The following is a 20234-nucleotide window of genomic DNA, read 5'->3' as shown; positions in this document are numbered from 1 at the left end:
ATGTTTCGTAGAGTTTTTGATTGGAACCTCTGTAAAATCTCTATATTGGAGTTACTCGCAGTTCCCCATAGTTGGATTCCGTAAGTCCATATGGGTTTTAGAATAGCTTTATAGATAGCGAGCTTTTTTTGAGGAAATTAAATGAAATTAAAAATGAAAATATGGGTAAGTTCGTATTTTGAAGCTGAAGATCTACGTTTCATCGTAGAATCTTTCTATATATCTATCTCTTGACGATATAAATTTCGCATCGATCGAAGTGGAAAAAAGAATAGGAAAAGCGTTGTTTTCTATGAATCGTCCGGCGTATTCTCCTCGTTCGCTCGTCTAAAGTACGTTCGGCCCGGTGCCAAAGTTTCTACCTCACTGGGAACGCTGTCATCGTCATTTTTTCTTTTACTTTTTTTTTATCGCCACCTTGAACGTACGGAAAACGTGTTACGTTCCTCGTCTCTTATCGAAAACTCGTCTACCGCTTGTCTATCAAGAAAAGAAAAGATAAAGAAAGAGAAGAGGAAAATATGAAATTTTAAAGAAGACTTTTTATAAGAAGAATTTCATCTCGTTTTGTCTTTTTTTATTAAAGATTATAAAGGGTGTTTCCAATTGAAGGAGGTCGCATCAATATTTTCTTTATTTTCAATGATATGAAAAATATCTGAATAGTATACTTCGATTGGTTTCAAAAGACGTATGTCATGGAAAACAAAAATTTTCTCTCTCTTTCTCTCTCTGAATACAAAAATGTAACCTTTTAAAAATTGTTAAAAAGAATTTTATATTTTTTTACGCGGGCCGTACGAACTTCTCATTCAATACGGACAAATATCTCAAATTTTCAGTCATATTCTGGCGTACTTTTACACGTAACAGCATCCGGTCGCGAGAGTGCTAAAAAATTGCCATATTGGTAGTTATGTTGGGGTAGGTATAGCGTGAAAATCTAGTATTCGCGACCGAAAGTGTTAAATGGGTTCAGGTTGCCACGAAACGCATGGCTTTTACCGTTGTAAACCTTTAAGTAAGTCACTTTCGCCAACAATAATTCGTTTTTTTTTTTCTGAGTTTTTTATACGTCGAGGTATTTTCTCGTCTAAACACGGTACCTATTGTTATATATAATCTTTTGATTGGGAGAACGAAAATTGAAGGGCTGCTTGTTAACTAAAGAATAGAATGAGATCGAGTGTAGGTGAGAATCAAATTTTAGAACAAACAATCTAGAGCAGAAAGAAATGTGAAAATGTATAAAAATAAAACAACAAAATCTGAAAGAACAAAGTTTACTTAAGCTTTTTTAAAATATAAGATTTTCGTTAGTTCATATTAATCAACTCTCGCGTTGTAGACGAAATTTTGTTATTAGAATTATTGTGTATCAAGATTTAATGAAATATTGTAATTCGTTTTCTGTCTGTCTGTCTGTCTCTCTCTCTCTCCTTTTTCTTTTTTATTATGACCATCTTTGTTGAGGAGAATCGCACAGAATTGGGTTCGAAGTGGGACATTAATAAAACTAGAGCTTTAATTGCTAAATTCCCTATTGATTAATGGCGCTTCGAGACAGTCAGGGAATGAGATGGATGATATTTCGAACGACTCAACGATTTTAAAGAGGAACATACCAGATCATCTCTCGACGTTTTAAGTTATTAATTTATATATACTCGTTTAAGATAATTATTATACTCTGATAAATATTTATTTATTATATGTGTGATGTGTGCGCATACATATACAACGTATAATATATACTCAACAAATATATATATATATATATTTACAAAGAGGTATAATTTCTGTTGAAAATATTTTTATTTTAATGAGCAAAGATGCAAAGATAATATTATCAGAGAAACAATAGGAGCAACGTGCAAACAGAATTCGCGATAGAGCTTTTTTCAGCCGTTCGGTGGGGGGGGGAAGTTGCATCTGTTTTATAATGGTGTGCGAGATACGACGCACGGTGGTAACGAGACGCGTATTAAAAGCGAGCGATACGAGATGATGAAGAAGAAGAAGAAGGGAGAAGAAAAGAGAAAGCGAGAAAAACGTGGAAGGGGGATGAATAGAGTGCGAGTCTGAGAGATAGAAAGATAGAAAGAGGAATCGCGGATAATAATTTAGATAGCGGCGTTGGAGACGATCCCATTTTCTGCAACAGACATAACGGCTTTGCTTTCCCAGCCGGAACAATCGCGTCGTCCTCTCTCCCCTATGCTTTCTTGGCGAGAGCTTGATACCGCCAGGAGAGTCACATAACTGTCATGGGGGTGGCGTGATTCACGTGAAAGATGGCACTCGACCCGATACATTTACGGTCCTGCTTGGCGCCATAATTTTATTGTCGCCGGTTAGTCTTTACCAAGCACGGAACACGCCTATTTTCAAAGATCATTCACGAATATACCGAATTTTCTAATAACTGTTAATTATAACTGACTAATCAAATTTCCGAGTCTTTTTATCTAAAATATAATTATAATAATCATTTTCAAGAATCATATATCGTTTACGAATATATCGAGAGTATTCTAATAATTGCTAGTTTTATTAGATATTGAAATTAATTAGGTACGTTGATATCGAATCATTTATATAACTTTGATTTGAATGTAAATAATCGTTTGCAATTTTGTCAAATTTAAGTATTCAACATTTACAGTTATGAAACATTTGACGAATAGTCAAAACCAAAATTATTATTAAGTAAAATGGGAAGAATCATATTTATTTTAAAAACGTACCGAATTCATTTCTACATCTAACATAACTGATTAATCAATCTTTGAGTCTTAATAATAATGATGTTAATATTAATAATATTTAGCAACCATTTAATTAGAATAAAAAAGAAATTTTGTTCGCGTTTCTCCAATTCAATCTATTGCGTAAATAAATAATATTTGTAAATCATTAACTAATTAAAATATATCGAATGGAACGTTCGCATATAACAATATGTTTTTCAATTAATTCGAAATTAATAAAAAGGATCGGGGTAAATATCGATAGGAGGATATAGTAGAGATAGAAACTAACTTTGATCGTTGAAATTCTTGAAGCGTGGATAACGAACTGATAGGCAAGCACGAGAAGATGCGTGTATCTATTATAACGTTGAAATTTGTGCACCACCTCTAATGTGATACGATCTCTTTTCCGTACATGCGCGAGAAATGTGCTTAGTTTGTCGCGTTATCGTTGAATTCGTAGGGGCGGAAAGAGTAATTATAGTTTAAGGAGGTACATCGAACTACGTTACATTGTACGATTTCCTACACTATTTCCGTTACCACTCACTATACCAATTTACAGTTTGAATTACCTACGAGACGTAGTTAACGATAGTTCCTCTTGCGTTGATTGCGTACGAAACTCGGTTAACTTACGGCTTTGGTTGAGTAGTTTCGATACATGGCCCGTAGTCAATTTTATTAAACTCATCGTGCGGTTTACGCAAGAAAATTCGACCGTTTTTTCTATATATACATCTACTGTATACTTACGTGGAATTTCATATTCTCTAGCTTCCTTTCTCTCTCTCTCTTCTCTTATTATATAGAATATGAATGTTCATATGAATTAATGGAATTCGTGTAACGTTTCAATTTCATCGTTAGGTATAGTTAAATAACGAAGAATAAAATTGTTACTTACTGTGACTGTGCGGAGATGCATCCCCGGTAATAGATGCGATAAGTGGCTCATCGACAGCTATTTCCATGTCCGCAGATTTTCGGTATACATCAGAAATGAATGCTACACAGGTTAAACGTAGCCGGCCGTCTCGAAACATGTCATTGGTGATTTTAAATTCTATATTTGATTTCGTCTTAACGTTGTCGTCCTCCAGATGAATCGAATACGGTCGTATTCCAAACTGCGAATTGTTGCTCATTATCTGTGAATATAATTACACACACACAAACAAAGAAAAATAATTTAATGACATATACACTGATATAAATGTAGGATTCGTGAAAAAATTGGGCCGTTGGACCGACTGGACCGGAACTCGAACCCGGACTTCCACTTTCCGGGCGACTGCTCTTTAACCATTGAGCTATCCTGGGCCCACCGTCCAATCTCCTCACGAACGCCTATTTAAGTTTGGTTTGGAGGTGCTCGCATCCCATATAAATATATATGTAATCGATTAAATATGATTTCAGAAAAATAACATTTACGTATTGTTTTTCAATAAAGAACAACAAAAATTAAAAAGAAAAACGTAGATTGGAGGAGGGCAAGAAGAAGAAGCATTGGGAATAGAAAAAAAAAAGAAAGAGAGAAAAAAAAAGAAGCGATTTGAATTTCGTGCACTTTTATTATGAAACATCGTCGCGAGATCGACTCCTATTTTCTTGGAGAAGTAAGAAAGAAAGGCCAAAGGAATACTAGGGAAGAAAAAAAATGATAGGCGAGTATCTCTCGGCGTTATTACTTCGGGGAACAAACGAGGCTATGCATCAAGTCCGTGGACTTCGCGATGATGCGAGACCAGAGGACGCATCCATAAAGTATAATGCATAAAGCCCATCCTCTTTTCGTAAAAACCATCACTACTCTATCTCACATCTCTATCTCTCTCATTCTCTCTCTCTCTTCTATGTGTTCTCTTTTTCTTTCGTTCCATGCTTACGTTGCGTATTTCAGCACAGCGTAGGCAGAAATGTACATAGAAACATGGAAAAGGCTTCTCTATAAAACGTCATCTCGTCGCGTTACGATACCAGATATAAAGAATGTGAGAAAAAGAGAGAGAGAGAGAGAGAGAGAGAGAGTAAAGGACCAGGAAAAAAATCGTATTGTGCCATTTGGCACAAAACTTGGTTACATTGCGAGCTATTAAAAAAGGAGCAAAAAAGATAACAAAAATACAAACATAGACACATATGATTTCCTATTTCTTCTTTTATATCTATCATCGAAATTATTTACGATGAAATAATAACCTTTCGAAAACAGAATGGCAGTGTCAATGAACGGAAATATTGCGAATCCCTATTATTATTTATTATTATTATTATTATTGTTATTACTTATGACGTAAATCGTATTACAATGCATTTATTTCGACATATAGTTATTTTAATTGAGAATCATTGAAAAAAGATCATATAAAAAAGAAGAGATATATATATCGTTTAATCGTATTTCATTTATTACTACTTTTTTACTTTTAATTTCTCAAAGATATGAAATATTTTCTCGATCATATGGAAATATTTTTACATAAAATCCGAATGATATTTTTATTCATTTCCTCTCGCTTGAGATATAATTTCTCTCTAGATATATTTACACGAATTCTCGATTTTGAAAGATAAAAGAGAAAGAGAGAGTAAGAAGAACTGACAGGGATCACATTTTCAGGGAAAGTAATAAAGAGTGAAGATGTCGGATGAGAGCTTAAAAGTTGAAGAAAGACAGAGACAGAGAGGAAACTCCCTTTCTCTCTCTCTCTCTCTTTTTTTTGTCTCTCTCTCTAGGTTCTTTTCTCTCGGCGTTATTGCTTCGAGTAACGCACGAGATGTTGTATCGTGTCCGATGATGACGTCGAACTACCACTAGCCGGGTTCATAAAATGCAACGAACGAAACTGCTGTTGCCGCCATCTTTGCAACTGATGCTGTCCGCCCTTCTGCATAATCCATCTGTCTTTCTCTCTCTTTTTCATCCCTTTTTTTCTCATCGTTCGCAATCACGTGCACGGCAAGAGAATAAGAGCGGAAGAAAGGGAAAGAGAGAGAGTGAGAGAGAGAGAGAGAAAGAAACTAACAGAGGAAAAGGGATACACGCACGTTGTGACTTGTTCTACGTGAGACTGTGTGTGTATATCTTCATTTACTCTACGTCGACATGTATTTACCTTTTCTTCAATGTATTTTCAGTGTATCTCTGGTAATCCTTCATTCTTGTAATGTATTCGTAAGCCAAGTTGTAGATATTTAAATGTATATATACATACATGTATTGCGATAGGAAAAATTCTGGAGTTAACAGGAAGTAGGGTGTTTCATGTGTCTCATGTGAACGGAAGAAACTTTTAAGACAAAGAGAGATAACATATTGATATACGATAATAATATAATAATAAAAAACTGGTGTGTGTACTTATGTACGCACGTAAGAAGTTATACTTCTTTGCCGTACCAAAACGAACATAACCTCAATAACTTCAAAAATAACTTCAAAAAAAAACTTCAAAGAAAAGAAATAACTTAAAAAAAAATAAATATTATTATATATATATAAAAAAGAATAAAAGAATATCAAAATATGGATATCAGTCCACACTAAATATAAGAAAGATATATCGAATTACTTCACGCGTCAACAGCCATGGCGCGGTTACAGCATTAGTTCTCGCTTCGATCGTTTAAGTAAAGCAGCGCTGAGTACGATTAGTTATTTGGATGGGTGACTCGCTTGAGAAAAAAGGGGAAGAAGAAAAGAAGACAACTTCACGCCGTATACTTGAAATCGCTTTGCCGCGCGTCGTAAATACCGACAAACTTCATGGTGTCGTTTTTCCAGACGCTCGGAACAAAATCACTCCCCATTACATTTTCCCAAACGCGCCAAAAGAAGTATAACTTCAAAAAGAAACCTTATATACGATCTTTTCGTTGACTCGCATAACGCACAAAGAGTTTATTTAATCAATCGATACTTTTTTATTTTCATTCAATGTAGTTTTTCGATATTTTTCTTTATTTACATGTTTTCGTTTATGTTTGTTTTTTTTTCATGTATATTCATATATTTAAAATATATCATCGTTTCTTTTCTAGATCGAAATATGTGTAGCATAAATATTTGCAATTGCAAATAACGGAATACACAGATATATTTAAAATAGTATTTGTAAATTTATTTTGTTATTGCTTTTTTTGCTTTTTTTTTTCTAAGCTTTGCTTATACACGTATGAGAGATTATCGTAAGGAAAATCGAAAAAGTGGAAATAAGTTTTTCTTTGAGAAGCAATCTGGAAAATGTTTGTACCGATCGAAAAGAAGGTAATGTAATTGGAGCCACGTAAAAGACACGAATTTGTTTTTCATATCGGTGTTATTATATTTCAAAAGGAAAACGGGTTACGTGAATGTTCTTTTAAGTAGCTATTAGAAAACAGCGAGATGCGGAGACGGCAAATACGATTTTCGTGAATTCGTGTTTCGTCTTTATTTTGATTTAAAAATATATATTCGTGTTAAATTATTTTTCAAAATTATCTGTGTAAAATTAAAGATACTTATTTTTTTTTAATATAAGAGTAAATACTAATATTCTTTTTTTCTTTTAAAAAATTACATTTTAATTTGAATTAAATTGAACAATTTAAATTCATATCCAGAAAATATTTTATTAGATTATTACATTGGAAAACCTTAAATTATTTCTACGTTATCGATGTAAACAAAAAAATAAATACGTCTTTTTATTTATAAAACTGATAAAAAAAATGGAAAAAATAAAAAGCAAACAAAGAAGAAAAAAAAGATAGATACAGACCCTTGTCATAATTTCTCGCGATAAAATGTGATTCTCATTTTAAATTCGATTCCTGAGCGATCGCGAAAGGGATAAGTGTCTTTTAAATGAAACATCGAGTGTCGTTCGATTTCTTTGGAGGAAAGCAAGCGGTTGTTGCTTTCTCGTTTGAAGGAAAGCCTATACTTACTGAGTATCGTAGATAAACTCATGAAAATATCGAGCTAGGTCTTCGATTGTTCTTGAATTCTCTCCTCTGCCTTTTCTTATTTCGTACTCGACGCACGTAAATGTGAAAAGATGCTCATAAAGTCACAAAGCTTCATACTTTCTATACTCTTTTCTATCTTGAGCGTATTTTTTGGTATACATATATATGTAGAATACGCATGTACATATTTCCATAAAGCAGTCGACGTGTGCCGCGACCTCGGATTTACTATTCTCGAATATTGTACCTCGAATCCCAAGAAACCACCACCACCAACCAGGACACAGGGTTAGAATTTCAACAACATATTTCTCTTCTACCTTCATTTCCTAACGATCGAACTTAATTTTAAGAATCAACAAAAACTTTTTACCGTGCGCGATCGTGTTTCGAATTTATTATATGTGTATTTGTTGAAAGAGAAAGAGAGAGAGAGAGAGAGAGAGAAAGAGAAATCAATTTGACGAATTAAACGTAGTTCATTGAAATTCTTTTGCTCGTTCTTTTTTTTTTTACATTTTCTATTTTATTAATCCGCACACGAATTGAGTTAATCAAATAGTTACACAGAAAAAGCGTTCATTAAGAGGAAATATTTGATGGATGAAGAGATCATAGATTTTTTGTTAATAAAAACAATAGTACACATTGCTCGTGTATCCATAGAGAGAAAGAGAAAGAGAGAGAGAGAGAGAGAGAGGAAGAAATTTTCCTTGGTTAAAAATATATTCCTCGATGTTTTTTGGATTCATGAAAAAATAGCTTTTCGATAAAGTCGCGTGAAGCTAAACGGAAAAATTGGTGGCGAGAAAATATGAGAGAAAAGTTGATTCGAAATTGGAAGGTGCGGTTCGATCCTCTTGGCATAAGATCAAGTATACCTATACATATATATATACCACAAATACTAGGATGTTTTATCATATATCTAAGACTACCTATACAAGAAAAATACACACACACACACACAGACATATACATAACCCAAGGGGTAGTGTAGCCAAAAGTATATAAGTATAAAGCATAGATATATATATACTAGCGTAGGTATTAACTCGGGATGTGGTGGAAGAGTGGAAGTAGCCATTGGACAATCGATGGGAGCGATTTTCTAACCCAGTGACCGGTTACACCAGGCCATCGTCATGGTCCACGCGACTCCTGCACTTTACGCGAGTTAACCACCGGTTGATAGGCCTTCTGCACTTTCACGACCTTTTCTCCTACCACTCGAGGTTTCACGGAAGCGGAAACTTCATATCAGTTTCGATCGTTCGATTTATTCCGAGAGACCGTTATCGTGGTTCGCTCAAATGAATCTATTTCTCACTATCTAATCTCAATTAGTATCGCTCGTTACACTTCTTTTTCTTCTTCCTTTGTTCTTCTCTTTTTTTCTTGTTTTTCATTAGTATCATATACATAAAGAAATATTAATAGGTAGAAACTTTTCTGAGGTGTACTAAAATTCAAGTAAATTTCATAGTTTAACTACATTTTTCATCTATAGTTCTCATATACAAATTTCATCATTCGTCGAGTCATCCAGAATTTTTTTAGATCATTCCTTGGTACATTTGTTTCTTCATCTCTGACTTCTTTCACGAACCTAAACGCTTTTTATTATATCTTTTGAAAAATAAATATAAATATGGAAAGGGAATAAGGTAATCGGAGCTTGGGGGGAGGAAATAAATACGACGGGATAGTAGTGGATGCTTTTTTGTGTTTTTTTTTTACGAAATAAACGGACCGAAATGCGCGTCACGGCTTTTAGAAAAGATTCGAAACTTTCTACCCCCATTACAATCGTTCTCCTTCTTTTCCCTTACCTTCTTCGCAAAATCGAGAAATGTAAAAATAGAAAGCAGTTCGTACAGACGTGAGCTTTCGAGCGAACAAGCTATTGTTATACGTCATCAGGGTTTGGTGGGAGATAGAACCAGTGCTCACACGAAAACCCGAATTTTCAGTTAATGCGCGAAATATCCCGTATTGCAGTCGTTGCAACAACGTTCGTTTCGTTTCGTTTCGTTTCGTTTCGTTTCCGTGTCGACGATTTTTCATTTCTTCCGTTCTTGTTGCGAACATAATGTCTAGGCGGTCCCTTTCTATTTTTTCTCTCGATAATTCTTAAAAATATTTCGTAAATATAAATTTCACCGTAGAAAACAACCTTCAATGCGACGTCTGAACGCAGATATTTTTTTTTCACGTATTTTGTCTCCTTTTTTGTTTACTTTTTTTCTTTTTTTTTTTTGGTTACGCATTTTCTCTTCTTTTCGTATAATATTTCGATTCCAATTTTCTTAATGCGTGAAAATTATTATGCAAAAATTATTTAACTCTCGTCGAAATAATAATAATAATAATAATAATAATAATAATAATAATAACGACGACGAGAATGAATGAAGACAATGAAAGAAGAATGGGAACGTCAAATCGGATTTATATTTAACTCGCGTACTATAAAATTTCATATTTCATTTTTTAATTAGCATGCTGTGTCGTAATTCGATATTTTGTAGTCTCTCGTTCGAGATCAATCGAATTCTCGACGATACGACACGAATTAAATTTACCCATATATATCGTGATACGTCCACAGAAAGTGGGCGCACGGAGGTGGAGGTGGAGGTGGAGGTGGAGGTGGCGCAGAAGTGGAGGAAAAAATAGAGGAAAGGGTAGGTAGGTGCAAAGGCCGCCACGATTCCCAACCCTCTTCCCGCCGCTATGCAAATAAATCGTTATTCCGTAGCATTTGTTAAATCAACCAAATTATTTCGTTAAATCGCAATCCGAGCTGCACACGTCGGAACATATTGCTACGTTGCTAAGGCCAAAGCGGTTTATGTGTTTACAACCGTATGAATTTAAATCCTCGTATTTCTTCATTTCCCTTTAAACTTCCATTGCGTTTCTGTTCTTTTCAATGATCGACAACATGTCGAAAACATTTTCCACAGATAAAACTCCTCTCGCAAAACATTTATTTTCCCTTAGAATTACAACAGATATAGAGCTACGTTTAAATTTGCGTGTTTCTATTAATATCTATTTATTTATCAAATTGCACCCATCATATTACATTCTTTTTGAATATGTTTTTGGAATATATATTCTTACATATATATAAATATTATATTATTATTATACAGTAAATAATTAATTAGAGGATAATTAAGGATAATATAATGCATTTGATAAATGAAGAAAAAGTACAAATATTATAGTAGAATTATTGCGTAGGGTGAATGATTATTAAAAAAGAAAAGATAAAGAAACGAGACAAACAAAGATTTATGCGGTTAAACTTTTGTTATAAAATGAAACATTTGTTACAAAACCGAATACGTAGATAGTTGACGAATAATTGAAGAATAAGAAAAAGGAAATAAAAATAGAAAAATAATGGGAGGTGTAGTAATGACGAAAAGAGAGAAATAGAGATACTTACAGGATCTCCGTTGAGTATCCACGTAATGGCAGAGGCTGGACGGGATGCACCGGAGGTGCAATTTGCTCTTAGCGTTTCTCCGACTGCTACGCGCTCTTTCTCACTGCCGATAGTCGGATCCGTTTTTGGGGCGTCTAAGGCATAATAATTATGTCGTTTAACACATGCGACTGCTGCTCTCTGGCATTAATTCGACGTCTGGCGGAGTGCCAGAGACCGACCGGAAGTGTACTTCTAACTCTCTCCCTCTCTCTCCCTCTCTCTCTCTCTCATTCCTATGTGAAATCAACCCTAACTCTCCTCCCGTCTGCTCCTGATTTTATCGTCTTGATTTTTTCGTTCGAACTAAAACCGCGTAACTTTTCGCGAACGTACATTACGCTCTGAACTTTTTTCGTGTAACGCGGAATACGCTGACGTCACGTTTTCGGCTTGCTGTAGACCATTGAGAAAGAGGGGAAGGAAGAGAGAGAGAGAGAATAAGAGGAGAAGATCGAATCCCTTAATCTACGGAGAGAAAGAATCGTAGCGGTTTCCGGGAATGGGAACCGTAAAGGGAAATCCCGTGCCGCGAGTTATGTGCCTCTAAAGTTCTCGTTAAACGTATCGTCGTTATTTGCGAAAAGCGGGACGCAGGGAATGTCACTATTGCCGGCCAACGATCGATCCCGTGTCCCCCACCCTTCCCCGTTCTTCTTCTCTCCTCACCTCTTTTTCCGTGCTCCATTTCGTCGGTAGCATCTTTTTTTATTGCACTTTTTTATGTCCACCCTACTCTCTGGAATTCGAATTCCTGTGCTTTTAAGTATCGAATCTGAGGACGAAAAGGAGGGACGCTGGGATATTTTCATCCTCCAACGCGTGGAAATGATTGTGGCGAGTGGTATAGACCTAGCATTTCTCCGACTACTCGACTATAATGTTTCTTTACAACAACGACAAAAATACGATGGACTGTAATAACGATTCCAACGAATTGTAATCTTTGTTGTGAGAACGTTACGTTATTATTACAATATACCGAACACGTTTATTATTAAATTCCATATGTGTGTGTGTGTGATAGAATTTAATTAAAACTATTATAAATAGAAAGGAAAAACAGAAAAATTCCATGAAAAGTACGAACAATGATACGTGTTATATTAATGGAAACAATTTTCATTTCAAACGGGATAATTTGTTACTAGAGACGTAAATTTAGGAAAAGGTAATTAAGCCATCGAGAGTAGAATATTCCATATAACAGGGCTGTTTTCATAAATCATAAACACATTGAATAAGGTTATTATGAGTTTTGAAAAATGTATGCTTACCTACGACCATCATTTGCGCTCTCTTGATCAACGTATGATAAAGGGGTTTACCAGCTGATACTTCACATTTGTACAACCCGGTTAGATTTCTCGTCACGTCTACCAGTGTTACACTAACGTGATCGGATGCGTTGACCTGCGAAACAATATATCGAAACTTTAATGTATCTCCAATTTCAATTTATCTTTTTTTTTTTACTTGTTCTATCGTGCTTGCCTGACTCATCACGCCGAGGTATGTTATATTTCAAAGCAGTTTTTAGTTCTAGTTTCTATTTATTTATTTTTTTTTCTCTCTCTCTCTCTTTCCCCATTCTCCTCCCTTGTTCTGTCAATTTTCTCTACCACCATGTTGTATCGGGCTCGTACGATCGTAGCTCTCGTCGAAAGTAACACACGGATATTACTTCGCATTCTGCCGCACCATCGACTCGCCGAAATCGATCCTCCGCGCGACTAAATCTCGATCGGGGTTCGACTCCACTATCTCTACAACCCACTTCCCACAATCCACTCCCCACAACCCTTGCCCTATCCCCTATACCCCTTCCCAGTTTCCTTCATCTCACCCTTTAGTTCTCTCATCCTCTTTTTCAGCTGATATTTATATGCATCGCAACGATCTTTTTCTCTCTACCCTCCCCCTCTACCCCCCTCTACTTTCTTCAAACTGCTTCGTTGTTCTCTTCGATTCGTTCGCCCTTCTTTTTCTCTTTTTTCCTCTCTCTCTCTCTCTCTCTTCTTTATCGTCTCTACTTTCCCATTCTTTAACCCCTCCTATCCCCGCCATTCTATCTTTTTTTTTCTTTAACTATTTTTTATAAAAAAAGGAATGGAAACAAGGATGAAAGAAATTGCAACGAATTCGAAGTGAAAATTATATAAGAAAAAGATAAGTGTTCTCGTTAAGGATAATTGTTAATATCGAAGATATATTTGAAGGATAGGAAATTTGATTAATCGATCGAAATGAGAAACTAAGAGAGGAATTGTTAACAACTGTTAATATTTCAAATGATCGTATAATATTGCTTGTTCTTTTTAATAGTAATATTTATCTCTTGCAAATATTATGACTCTGTTGTATATATATATATTTTTTTTTTTTTTATATATATATCATATCAATACGAGCCTTTCATTGAAAAAACTCTGCTAATATTTTTCTTTTCCCCATTTCGAATATTAACTCGAGAGAGATAGGTCGTTTCAACGAGATGACTACTACCACGGTTCATAACTTTTATTTGTTTTCGGCAAAAAAAAAAAAGGAAAGAAATATATGCGTGAAATTTTTACAACTTGAGATTGGTCACATGGATCAAACAAGGCGAAAGCCCGAGGGCATGCACAACCCACGTGATATATTGCGTGCGAATTTTCGTTTAATCGTTGATCCATGCCGATTTTGCGTTCTATAGTTTTGAATTTCAATGGTGTGTTGTACACGAGTTATCACAATTTTACGGAATGTAAGCACCAATCATAGAAACTACGTTTGTCTTTTTTTTTGTTTTTTCATGTATATTTGATGTATTTTAAAGATAAGAACAATAAATAAAACCGTTTAATTAATTTTTCGAAATTAACTTTAATAAGATACGTTCTTTACCTTGTTAACAAAAAACATGAAGAAAAGGTAATTATTTAATGATATTTAATCGCCGATAAAAGATTTTCTAAAGCTATGGATATTAAATTACTCGGTGAATTGATATTATTTTATATTCGTAAAATATTATCAATTAAAATATTTGATAGTATTTATTTTTCCACGAAATGATCATACTCGATATAAATATAAGGAGTATCAGTATAAATTACTTATTTTTTCTAGTAACAAAAATATTTCTCTAGAAACATGGTTTTCAGGGATAGCTACATCAATGTATGGCACGAGACTCTTAATTTTCTATAAGTAATCTTATTTTTTTAGAAGGAATAGTTCACCATTCTTCATAATATTTTACTCAATCGGTAAAATTTTAAATAAAAGCAATTTCATTCTATAAAATAAAATCAAATTTCTAATTAGCTATTATGCTTGACATAAATCAAAGAAATAAATCAATATAATTTACATTAAAATCATTCTTTCTGAAAGATGTTTTGAAAATAATCATAAAATCGATGAAATATTTTTGGTTACCTTATCATAAGTAATAAAATGCATAATTAACTATCGATTAATAACATAAGAGTATTCAAATTTATTCAACCGGAATTGAAATGTTTTTGAACATACATAAGAATTAGAACTTTTCGAAATCGAAAAATTCGATGAAACATTTTAATATTAGATAAATAAATATATGTAAAAAGATTTGAAAATCAAGTATATTCGATAGAAACGATGAAGACAATTTCTATTAGGATAACGTAACGCGTATTGACATTGAACTCGCATTTTCAACGATCTTTTCGCTTATGTTCAATGCAGAAAGGATTGGAGACTCATTTTCATGAGTATAACCGATGAAGCGAGATGGTTACTGGGTGCGAACGATTTCGTGGTGTATCGTTTAGGGGGAAAAACAAGGGGGAAAATAAAGAGAATGACAGAGAGAGAGAGAGAGAGAGAAAAGAAGAACAAAAAAGACAACCTGTTTCAACGAGAATCTCAATATCCAGAGCGGAATGAATTTTTGTAGCACCAAGAAAGAATGACGAAAAATTTACGATATTGTTTTTCGACTGTCTCGTCTTTTATAAGAGCTTAGAAAATTGAATCGGTGGCACGTTTGACGAAAAAAGCAGTAAAAACAAACAAACAAACAAACAAGGAAGAATAAAAGGAAAAAAATCGAAAAAGAGTTTCCCTTTTCCACGAAATGAAGTCTTTTTAACCATCCTTCTTTTCTATTTCTTCTTACCCAAGAACGATGTTTTACAGAATGAACTTTTAAAACTCACAAACTATCCCTTGTTTTCTCTTTTCTTACTCTCTTTTCGTTTCATTCTTTGGCACTTCTTTTCTCAAACGTTAAGTCACTTTTTGAATCATCGTTACTTCTAATGTACACACAGAGTATACGGGGTGTCCCAGTCGAAATAACTCACTTCAAATACTTTCTTTACTTTTTAATGATACGAAAAATGTTTAAGACGATATTTCGAATGATTTAGAAAGATTTATATCGTTAAAAGACAAATTTATTTGAAGCTTATTTTTTTTCAAAGCAGTCTGCATTTTTTATCTTACAAGCACATATTTTTTATTTATATATGTATATATTGTACCCTTTCAGAGGATGAAAAAATACATTTAAGTAAACTTGTAGGATGATTTTCAAATGACCGTGTGTGCTAAAAATGTGATAAAATTATAAGACACGCAGGCCGAGTATGTCTTATGTTAAACATTTTTCATATCGTTAAAAAGAAAGAAAATATTTGAGTGGTTTCTTTAAGTTGGGACACCCTGTATACGTAAAAACAGTCTATCTACTTGAAAGAATCCTCGGAACGTTTCCAAGATTCGATCGGTCTTACTGTTTTCCTTATTTTTTCCTGTTTTCTTTCAACGTGGTTCGATGTTGCTTGTGATTAAAGAAAAAAAAAAGAAGAAGAAAAAGAAGAAGAAGAGGAATGATCTATCCTAGTAGCTGGCTAGCTCTAGGGAAATTAACTAATCTTGATAGGATATTTTTTTTAAGAGAATTAGGTGTTCTTTTACTTCTTCTTCTTTTTGAATCTATGAACAAAAGATCGTAATTTGAAGGATAAGGAATGAACGCATGTTACACGTTATAAGAAAAATAAACGTTCGTCCAAGTAACCATAACCATATAAGTCGATGTAATATTTCAGTGTTCCGCGTTTATTTGCCAGGAATTACGTTTCTCTCGGAAAAAGAAAGAAAAGAAAAGAAAAGAAAAGAGAGAAGAAAAAAGTTGAACGGGATGGAGGGTGGAGGGGGGTGAGGATAGGGGTGGAATGAGTATACCACGACGACAGTATGTGTGAGAAGAAACCCATAAGAATGATGGGGTACGGTGCAAGGAAAACTAATGCTTAGAGAGATGTTTTCCTTTGCATTTCTTTCTTCCTCTTTTTTATCTGCTAGGCAAATCCGTAGAGAAGTGGGAGATAAAGATAAAGATAAAGAGAGAGAGGGTGAAAGAAAGGGTGGAAGAGAAAAGTAAAAAGAATGAAGAGAAAGTAAAAATGATGAAAAAAATCGACAGTAGTTTTCTCAATTTTTCTTATCATTCAAAACGAATTATAACGAGTTTAACAATTTCTTTTCCTTTCTGTAATTACAGTCTCGTAATTTGAGCCCGAATTGACTCGTTATTAATAACTCGAGTTAAAAGTAGAAACCGTGAAACCGTGGTTCGTATAGCTTTTCAGACTGTCTGGATAAATGAATGTCTTTGAAACTTTTCTTAAAAGTTTTACAGCTTTTTTTATCTCTACTGAAAGATAAAAAAAGAAAGAGAAAGAGAGAGATAAAAGATATTCTTTATCGTCTTGGAAATGGGATAAAAATCTAGCTTAATCAACGCTTTCATTTCAAAGAAAGTAAATGTTATGTAATAGTAAGAAATAGTTTTAAAGTTGAAATATGTGTGCGTGTGTGTGTGTGTGTGAATGTGAATGTAAAAAAAAAAAAACTGGTGTGTGTATTTATGTACGCACGTAAGAAGTTATACTTCTTTGCCGTACCAAAACGAACATAACCTCAATAACCACCTCAAAAATAACTTCAAAAATAACTTCAAAGAAAAAAAATAACTTACAAAAAAAAATAATTATATATTATATATATAAGAAAGAATAAAAAAAGAAAAAGAAAATATCAAAATATAGATATCAGTCCATACTAAATATAAGGGAGATATATTGAATTACTTTATGCGTCAACAGCCATGGCGCGGTTGCAGCATTAGTTCTCGCTTCGATCATTTAAGTAAAGCGGCGCTGAGTACGATTAGTATTTGGATGGGTGAAAGAAGAAAAGAAGACAACTTCATGCCGTATACTTGAAATCGTTTTGCCGCGCGTCATAAATACCGACAAACTTCATGGTGTCGTTTTTACAGACGCTCGGAAAAAAATCACTCCCATTACATTTTCCCAAACGCGTCAAAAGAAGTATAACTTCAAAAAAATAAAAAAATTCATATTCTTAGATATATGATGTATTATATACGTGCACGTAAACGCATATCCCAAAGTAATGTATTAATCACTCGATTCCTGACTTTCGTTGCGGCCTGAAAAATAAATCCAATATCGTTTTTTAATTACACATCGACCGAGTGGTTTCCGATTCGCATTAAAGCGTACTCGGTGCTTCGGGTTCGCATCGCACTGGATACATGTAATGAATGAGGGTATGGCAAAACCGCAAGCGAAATTTTTGAGTTATTAACGGGAAAAGTAGCGTTTAATCGTTTCTCGATTCGCCGAGTTGGTCTGAACTCACGATAGATAGATTGTTTTGTCCCAAATGATATATATCAAATTTGTCGTTTACTAAAATTCACTTAATTTAATATAATACTATTTTTCGTTATAATATTAATATTTAAATATATACACGTTGTGTGTTGTACGATAGTGTTTAATTTATGTATAATATAACGGTTGATATAACATATCGTTTATGTGTTCAGTTAATAAAATGACTTATCTAACTAACATTGTTTTAAATTTCATAAACAATTCAATTAACTAGCTATTACTTTGCGAAAAGTATTATTAGTACGGTAAGAAAGTATTAACGAAAAGCATACATATTCAAATCTGATTATTCCCAATTAAAAATTTGTTCGACGAGCCATATATAATTCATGTCAATATTAACATAAATATTAAATATTAACTTTTTCTTTGAACATAAAATATATAATCATTTAATAATATCTCTCATTAAATATTTACATTATTTACGTTTTATTAATTATCTTCCAAAAAATTAATAAAACAAATTAAAATATATAAAATTATACGTGATTAATTAAAAAAAAAAAGAAAAAAAATAAGAAAAAGAAAGATCGAAGAATCCAATATCGCGAGATGGGATGAGATATGATTTTTCTTTTTTCTGGGTTGTAAGAAAAATCAGAGGATAAGGCGTAGTAGGTGTCCTCGATCGCAAAGGCGTTGACTCGATTCTCTCGTGAAACACGGAGGCCGCTTGACCCGAGTTCAAATTCACTCGAACGGAATTTCAAAGGGTCGTGCCGTGGTCGTAGCGCCGCCCATAAATCAGCCCTATCGATTTCTTTCTTCTCGACGAACTCGAAGGATTTTAACCGTCCTACATGGTGTTACCTACGCCGTCGAACTTTTCTATGTACGTAAGTATACTTACACATATATATTCAAACTTTCCAGTGTGTGCGTTAGTTTGCTATGTTCTTGAGTAACTCGAAAGAGAAAAGGAACAAAAAAAAAAGGGATGCGAGAAAAAGTTAAACCTCTCGTCCTATAGTACGTTGGAAAAAGTATCAAAAACCTTCCGTTTATCGAGACTCTTTCGCTGCTAGAAAAATATATTATGGTCGTGAGAGGTGCGATTCCAGCGTAAAAACCGATGCATTCGAAGCCGAGTGGAAAAATCAGGTCGGCTTACCGTTCTTATCTTTCTCTCTCTCTCTCTCTCTTTCCCTTTCCCTTTCCCTTTCTCTTTCTCTCGACGTCGGACAAGTACACGACGCTGATAAATGTCCGCCTCGAGTTTCGTCCTACTGCTTCGAGCTTTTCTAACTGTATCGTTTCTTGTTCCCTCGCACACTCGCTCACTTACATTGGCTTACTTTTGAGAAAATTACGCGTTTCCTGCGGAAATTTTCCTAGACCGATCGACGACTACCATTGAACAGAGTGGAATGGTGCGGGGGAGGGTTGGGGGGTTGGGGGTAAAGGAGGTAAATGGAACGAAGAGGAGTTCAAAATCGCTTATTACGCGCCTAACGTTGTGGTTTAAATTAAAAGGACTACGAGAGAAGCAAAATTATCTAGCGTGCACAATTTTGCACCTCCAGCTTGAAAGTTAATTAATTATCTATCTTCTCGTGTTCTTCATCGGTTCTGTTCGGAATCTGAATGGAAAGAAAAAAAGTAGTATGCAATCGCGGTTAATGAAAATACCGTATAAGAGTCGTATAAATTCTATTGACAGTTCATTGTCCCTTCTTTTCTCTTTTTCTTTCTTTTTGTTTTTTTCACGTAAGTATTTTAGGGTCTCGATGTGTAATGGGTTTTAATTATTTTTAAAATTTTTTAATATTACGTCTTTTCTTTTTCTTCTTTTTTTTGGAAGAATCGATAAAATATTAATAAAATTAGAGGAATTTTTATTGGAGATGTAAGGGTCGATTAATTCGAATAATTTTTCTTCGAATATCATATTTTTTTGTAATTAAATTTATCCTTTGAGTAGATTATTAGAATTGATAGTCATTTTTATACGAATTGATATTGAGAATTGAAGCAGATGATAGCAATTATTTTACGTTCAGCCTTTTATCAAGAACGAATTCATTTTTCACTCATCTTTTCGTAATATATATTTTATTTCTTTTTTCTTTATATATATATATATTCATTAATTCATGTTTATATTCAGCAATAAGATATAAATCGATTATATATACATGTTTTATAACTTTACCTTAAGTATAATACTTTGCATTATTTTATCTCTCTTTTCATACAATTATATTATATTATTTATATTCCATTTTGATTATAATTAAACGCTATTCAACGAAAACACGTAAATTTGTCGATGAA

The 20234-nt window shown here is 33.8% G+C and overlaps 1 protein-coding gene across 2 annotated transcripts in view; it reads right to left on the bottom strand.

Moving 5' to 3' along the window:
- The window catches only part of LOC122514720, a 127553-nt gene that overhangs the window by 15255 nt on the left and 92064 nt on the right, over positions 1 to 20234 (bottom strand). For both annotated transcript variants that reach the window (XM_043631717.1, XM_043631718.1), the window contains exons 3-5: positions 12489 to 12624; positions 11173 to 11306; positions 3661 to 3904 (exon numbers count right to left, since the gene is read on the bottom strand). In XM_043631717.1, coding sequence (XP_043487652.1) covers positions 3661 to 3904; positions 11173 to 11306; positions 12489 to 12624 — 514 coding nt within the window. The remainder of the gene's footprint in view (positions 1 to 3660; positions 3905 to 11172; positions 11307 to 12488; positions 12625 to 20234) is intronic.

Source organism: Polistes fuscatus, unplaced genomic scaffold, assembly GCF_010416935.1.
Source record: "Polistes fuscatus isolate 324 unplaced genomic scaffold, CU_Pfus_HIC Scaffold15, whole genome shotgun sequence".
Classification (NCBI taxonomy): Eukaryota; Metazoa; Arthropoda; class Insecta; order Hymenoptera; family Vespidae; genus Polistes; species Polistes fuscatus.
Note: the sequence above shows the minus strand (reverse complement) of the source record. Positions and strands in the feature narration are given on the sequence as shown.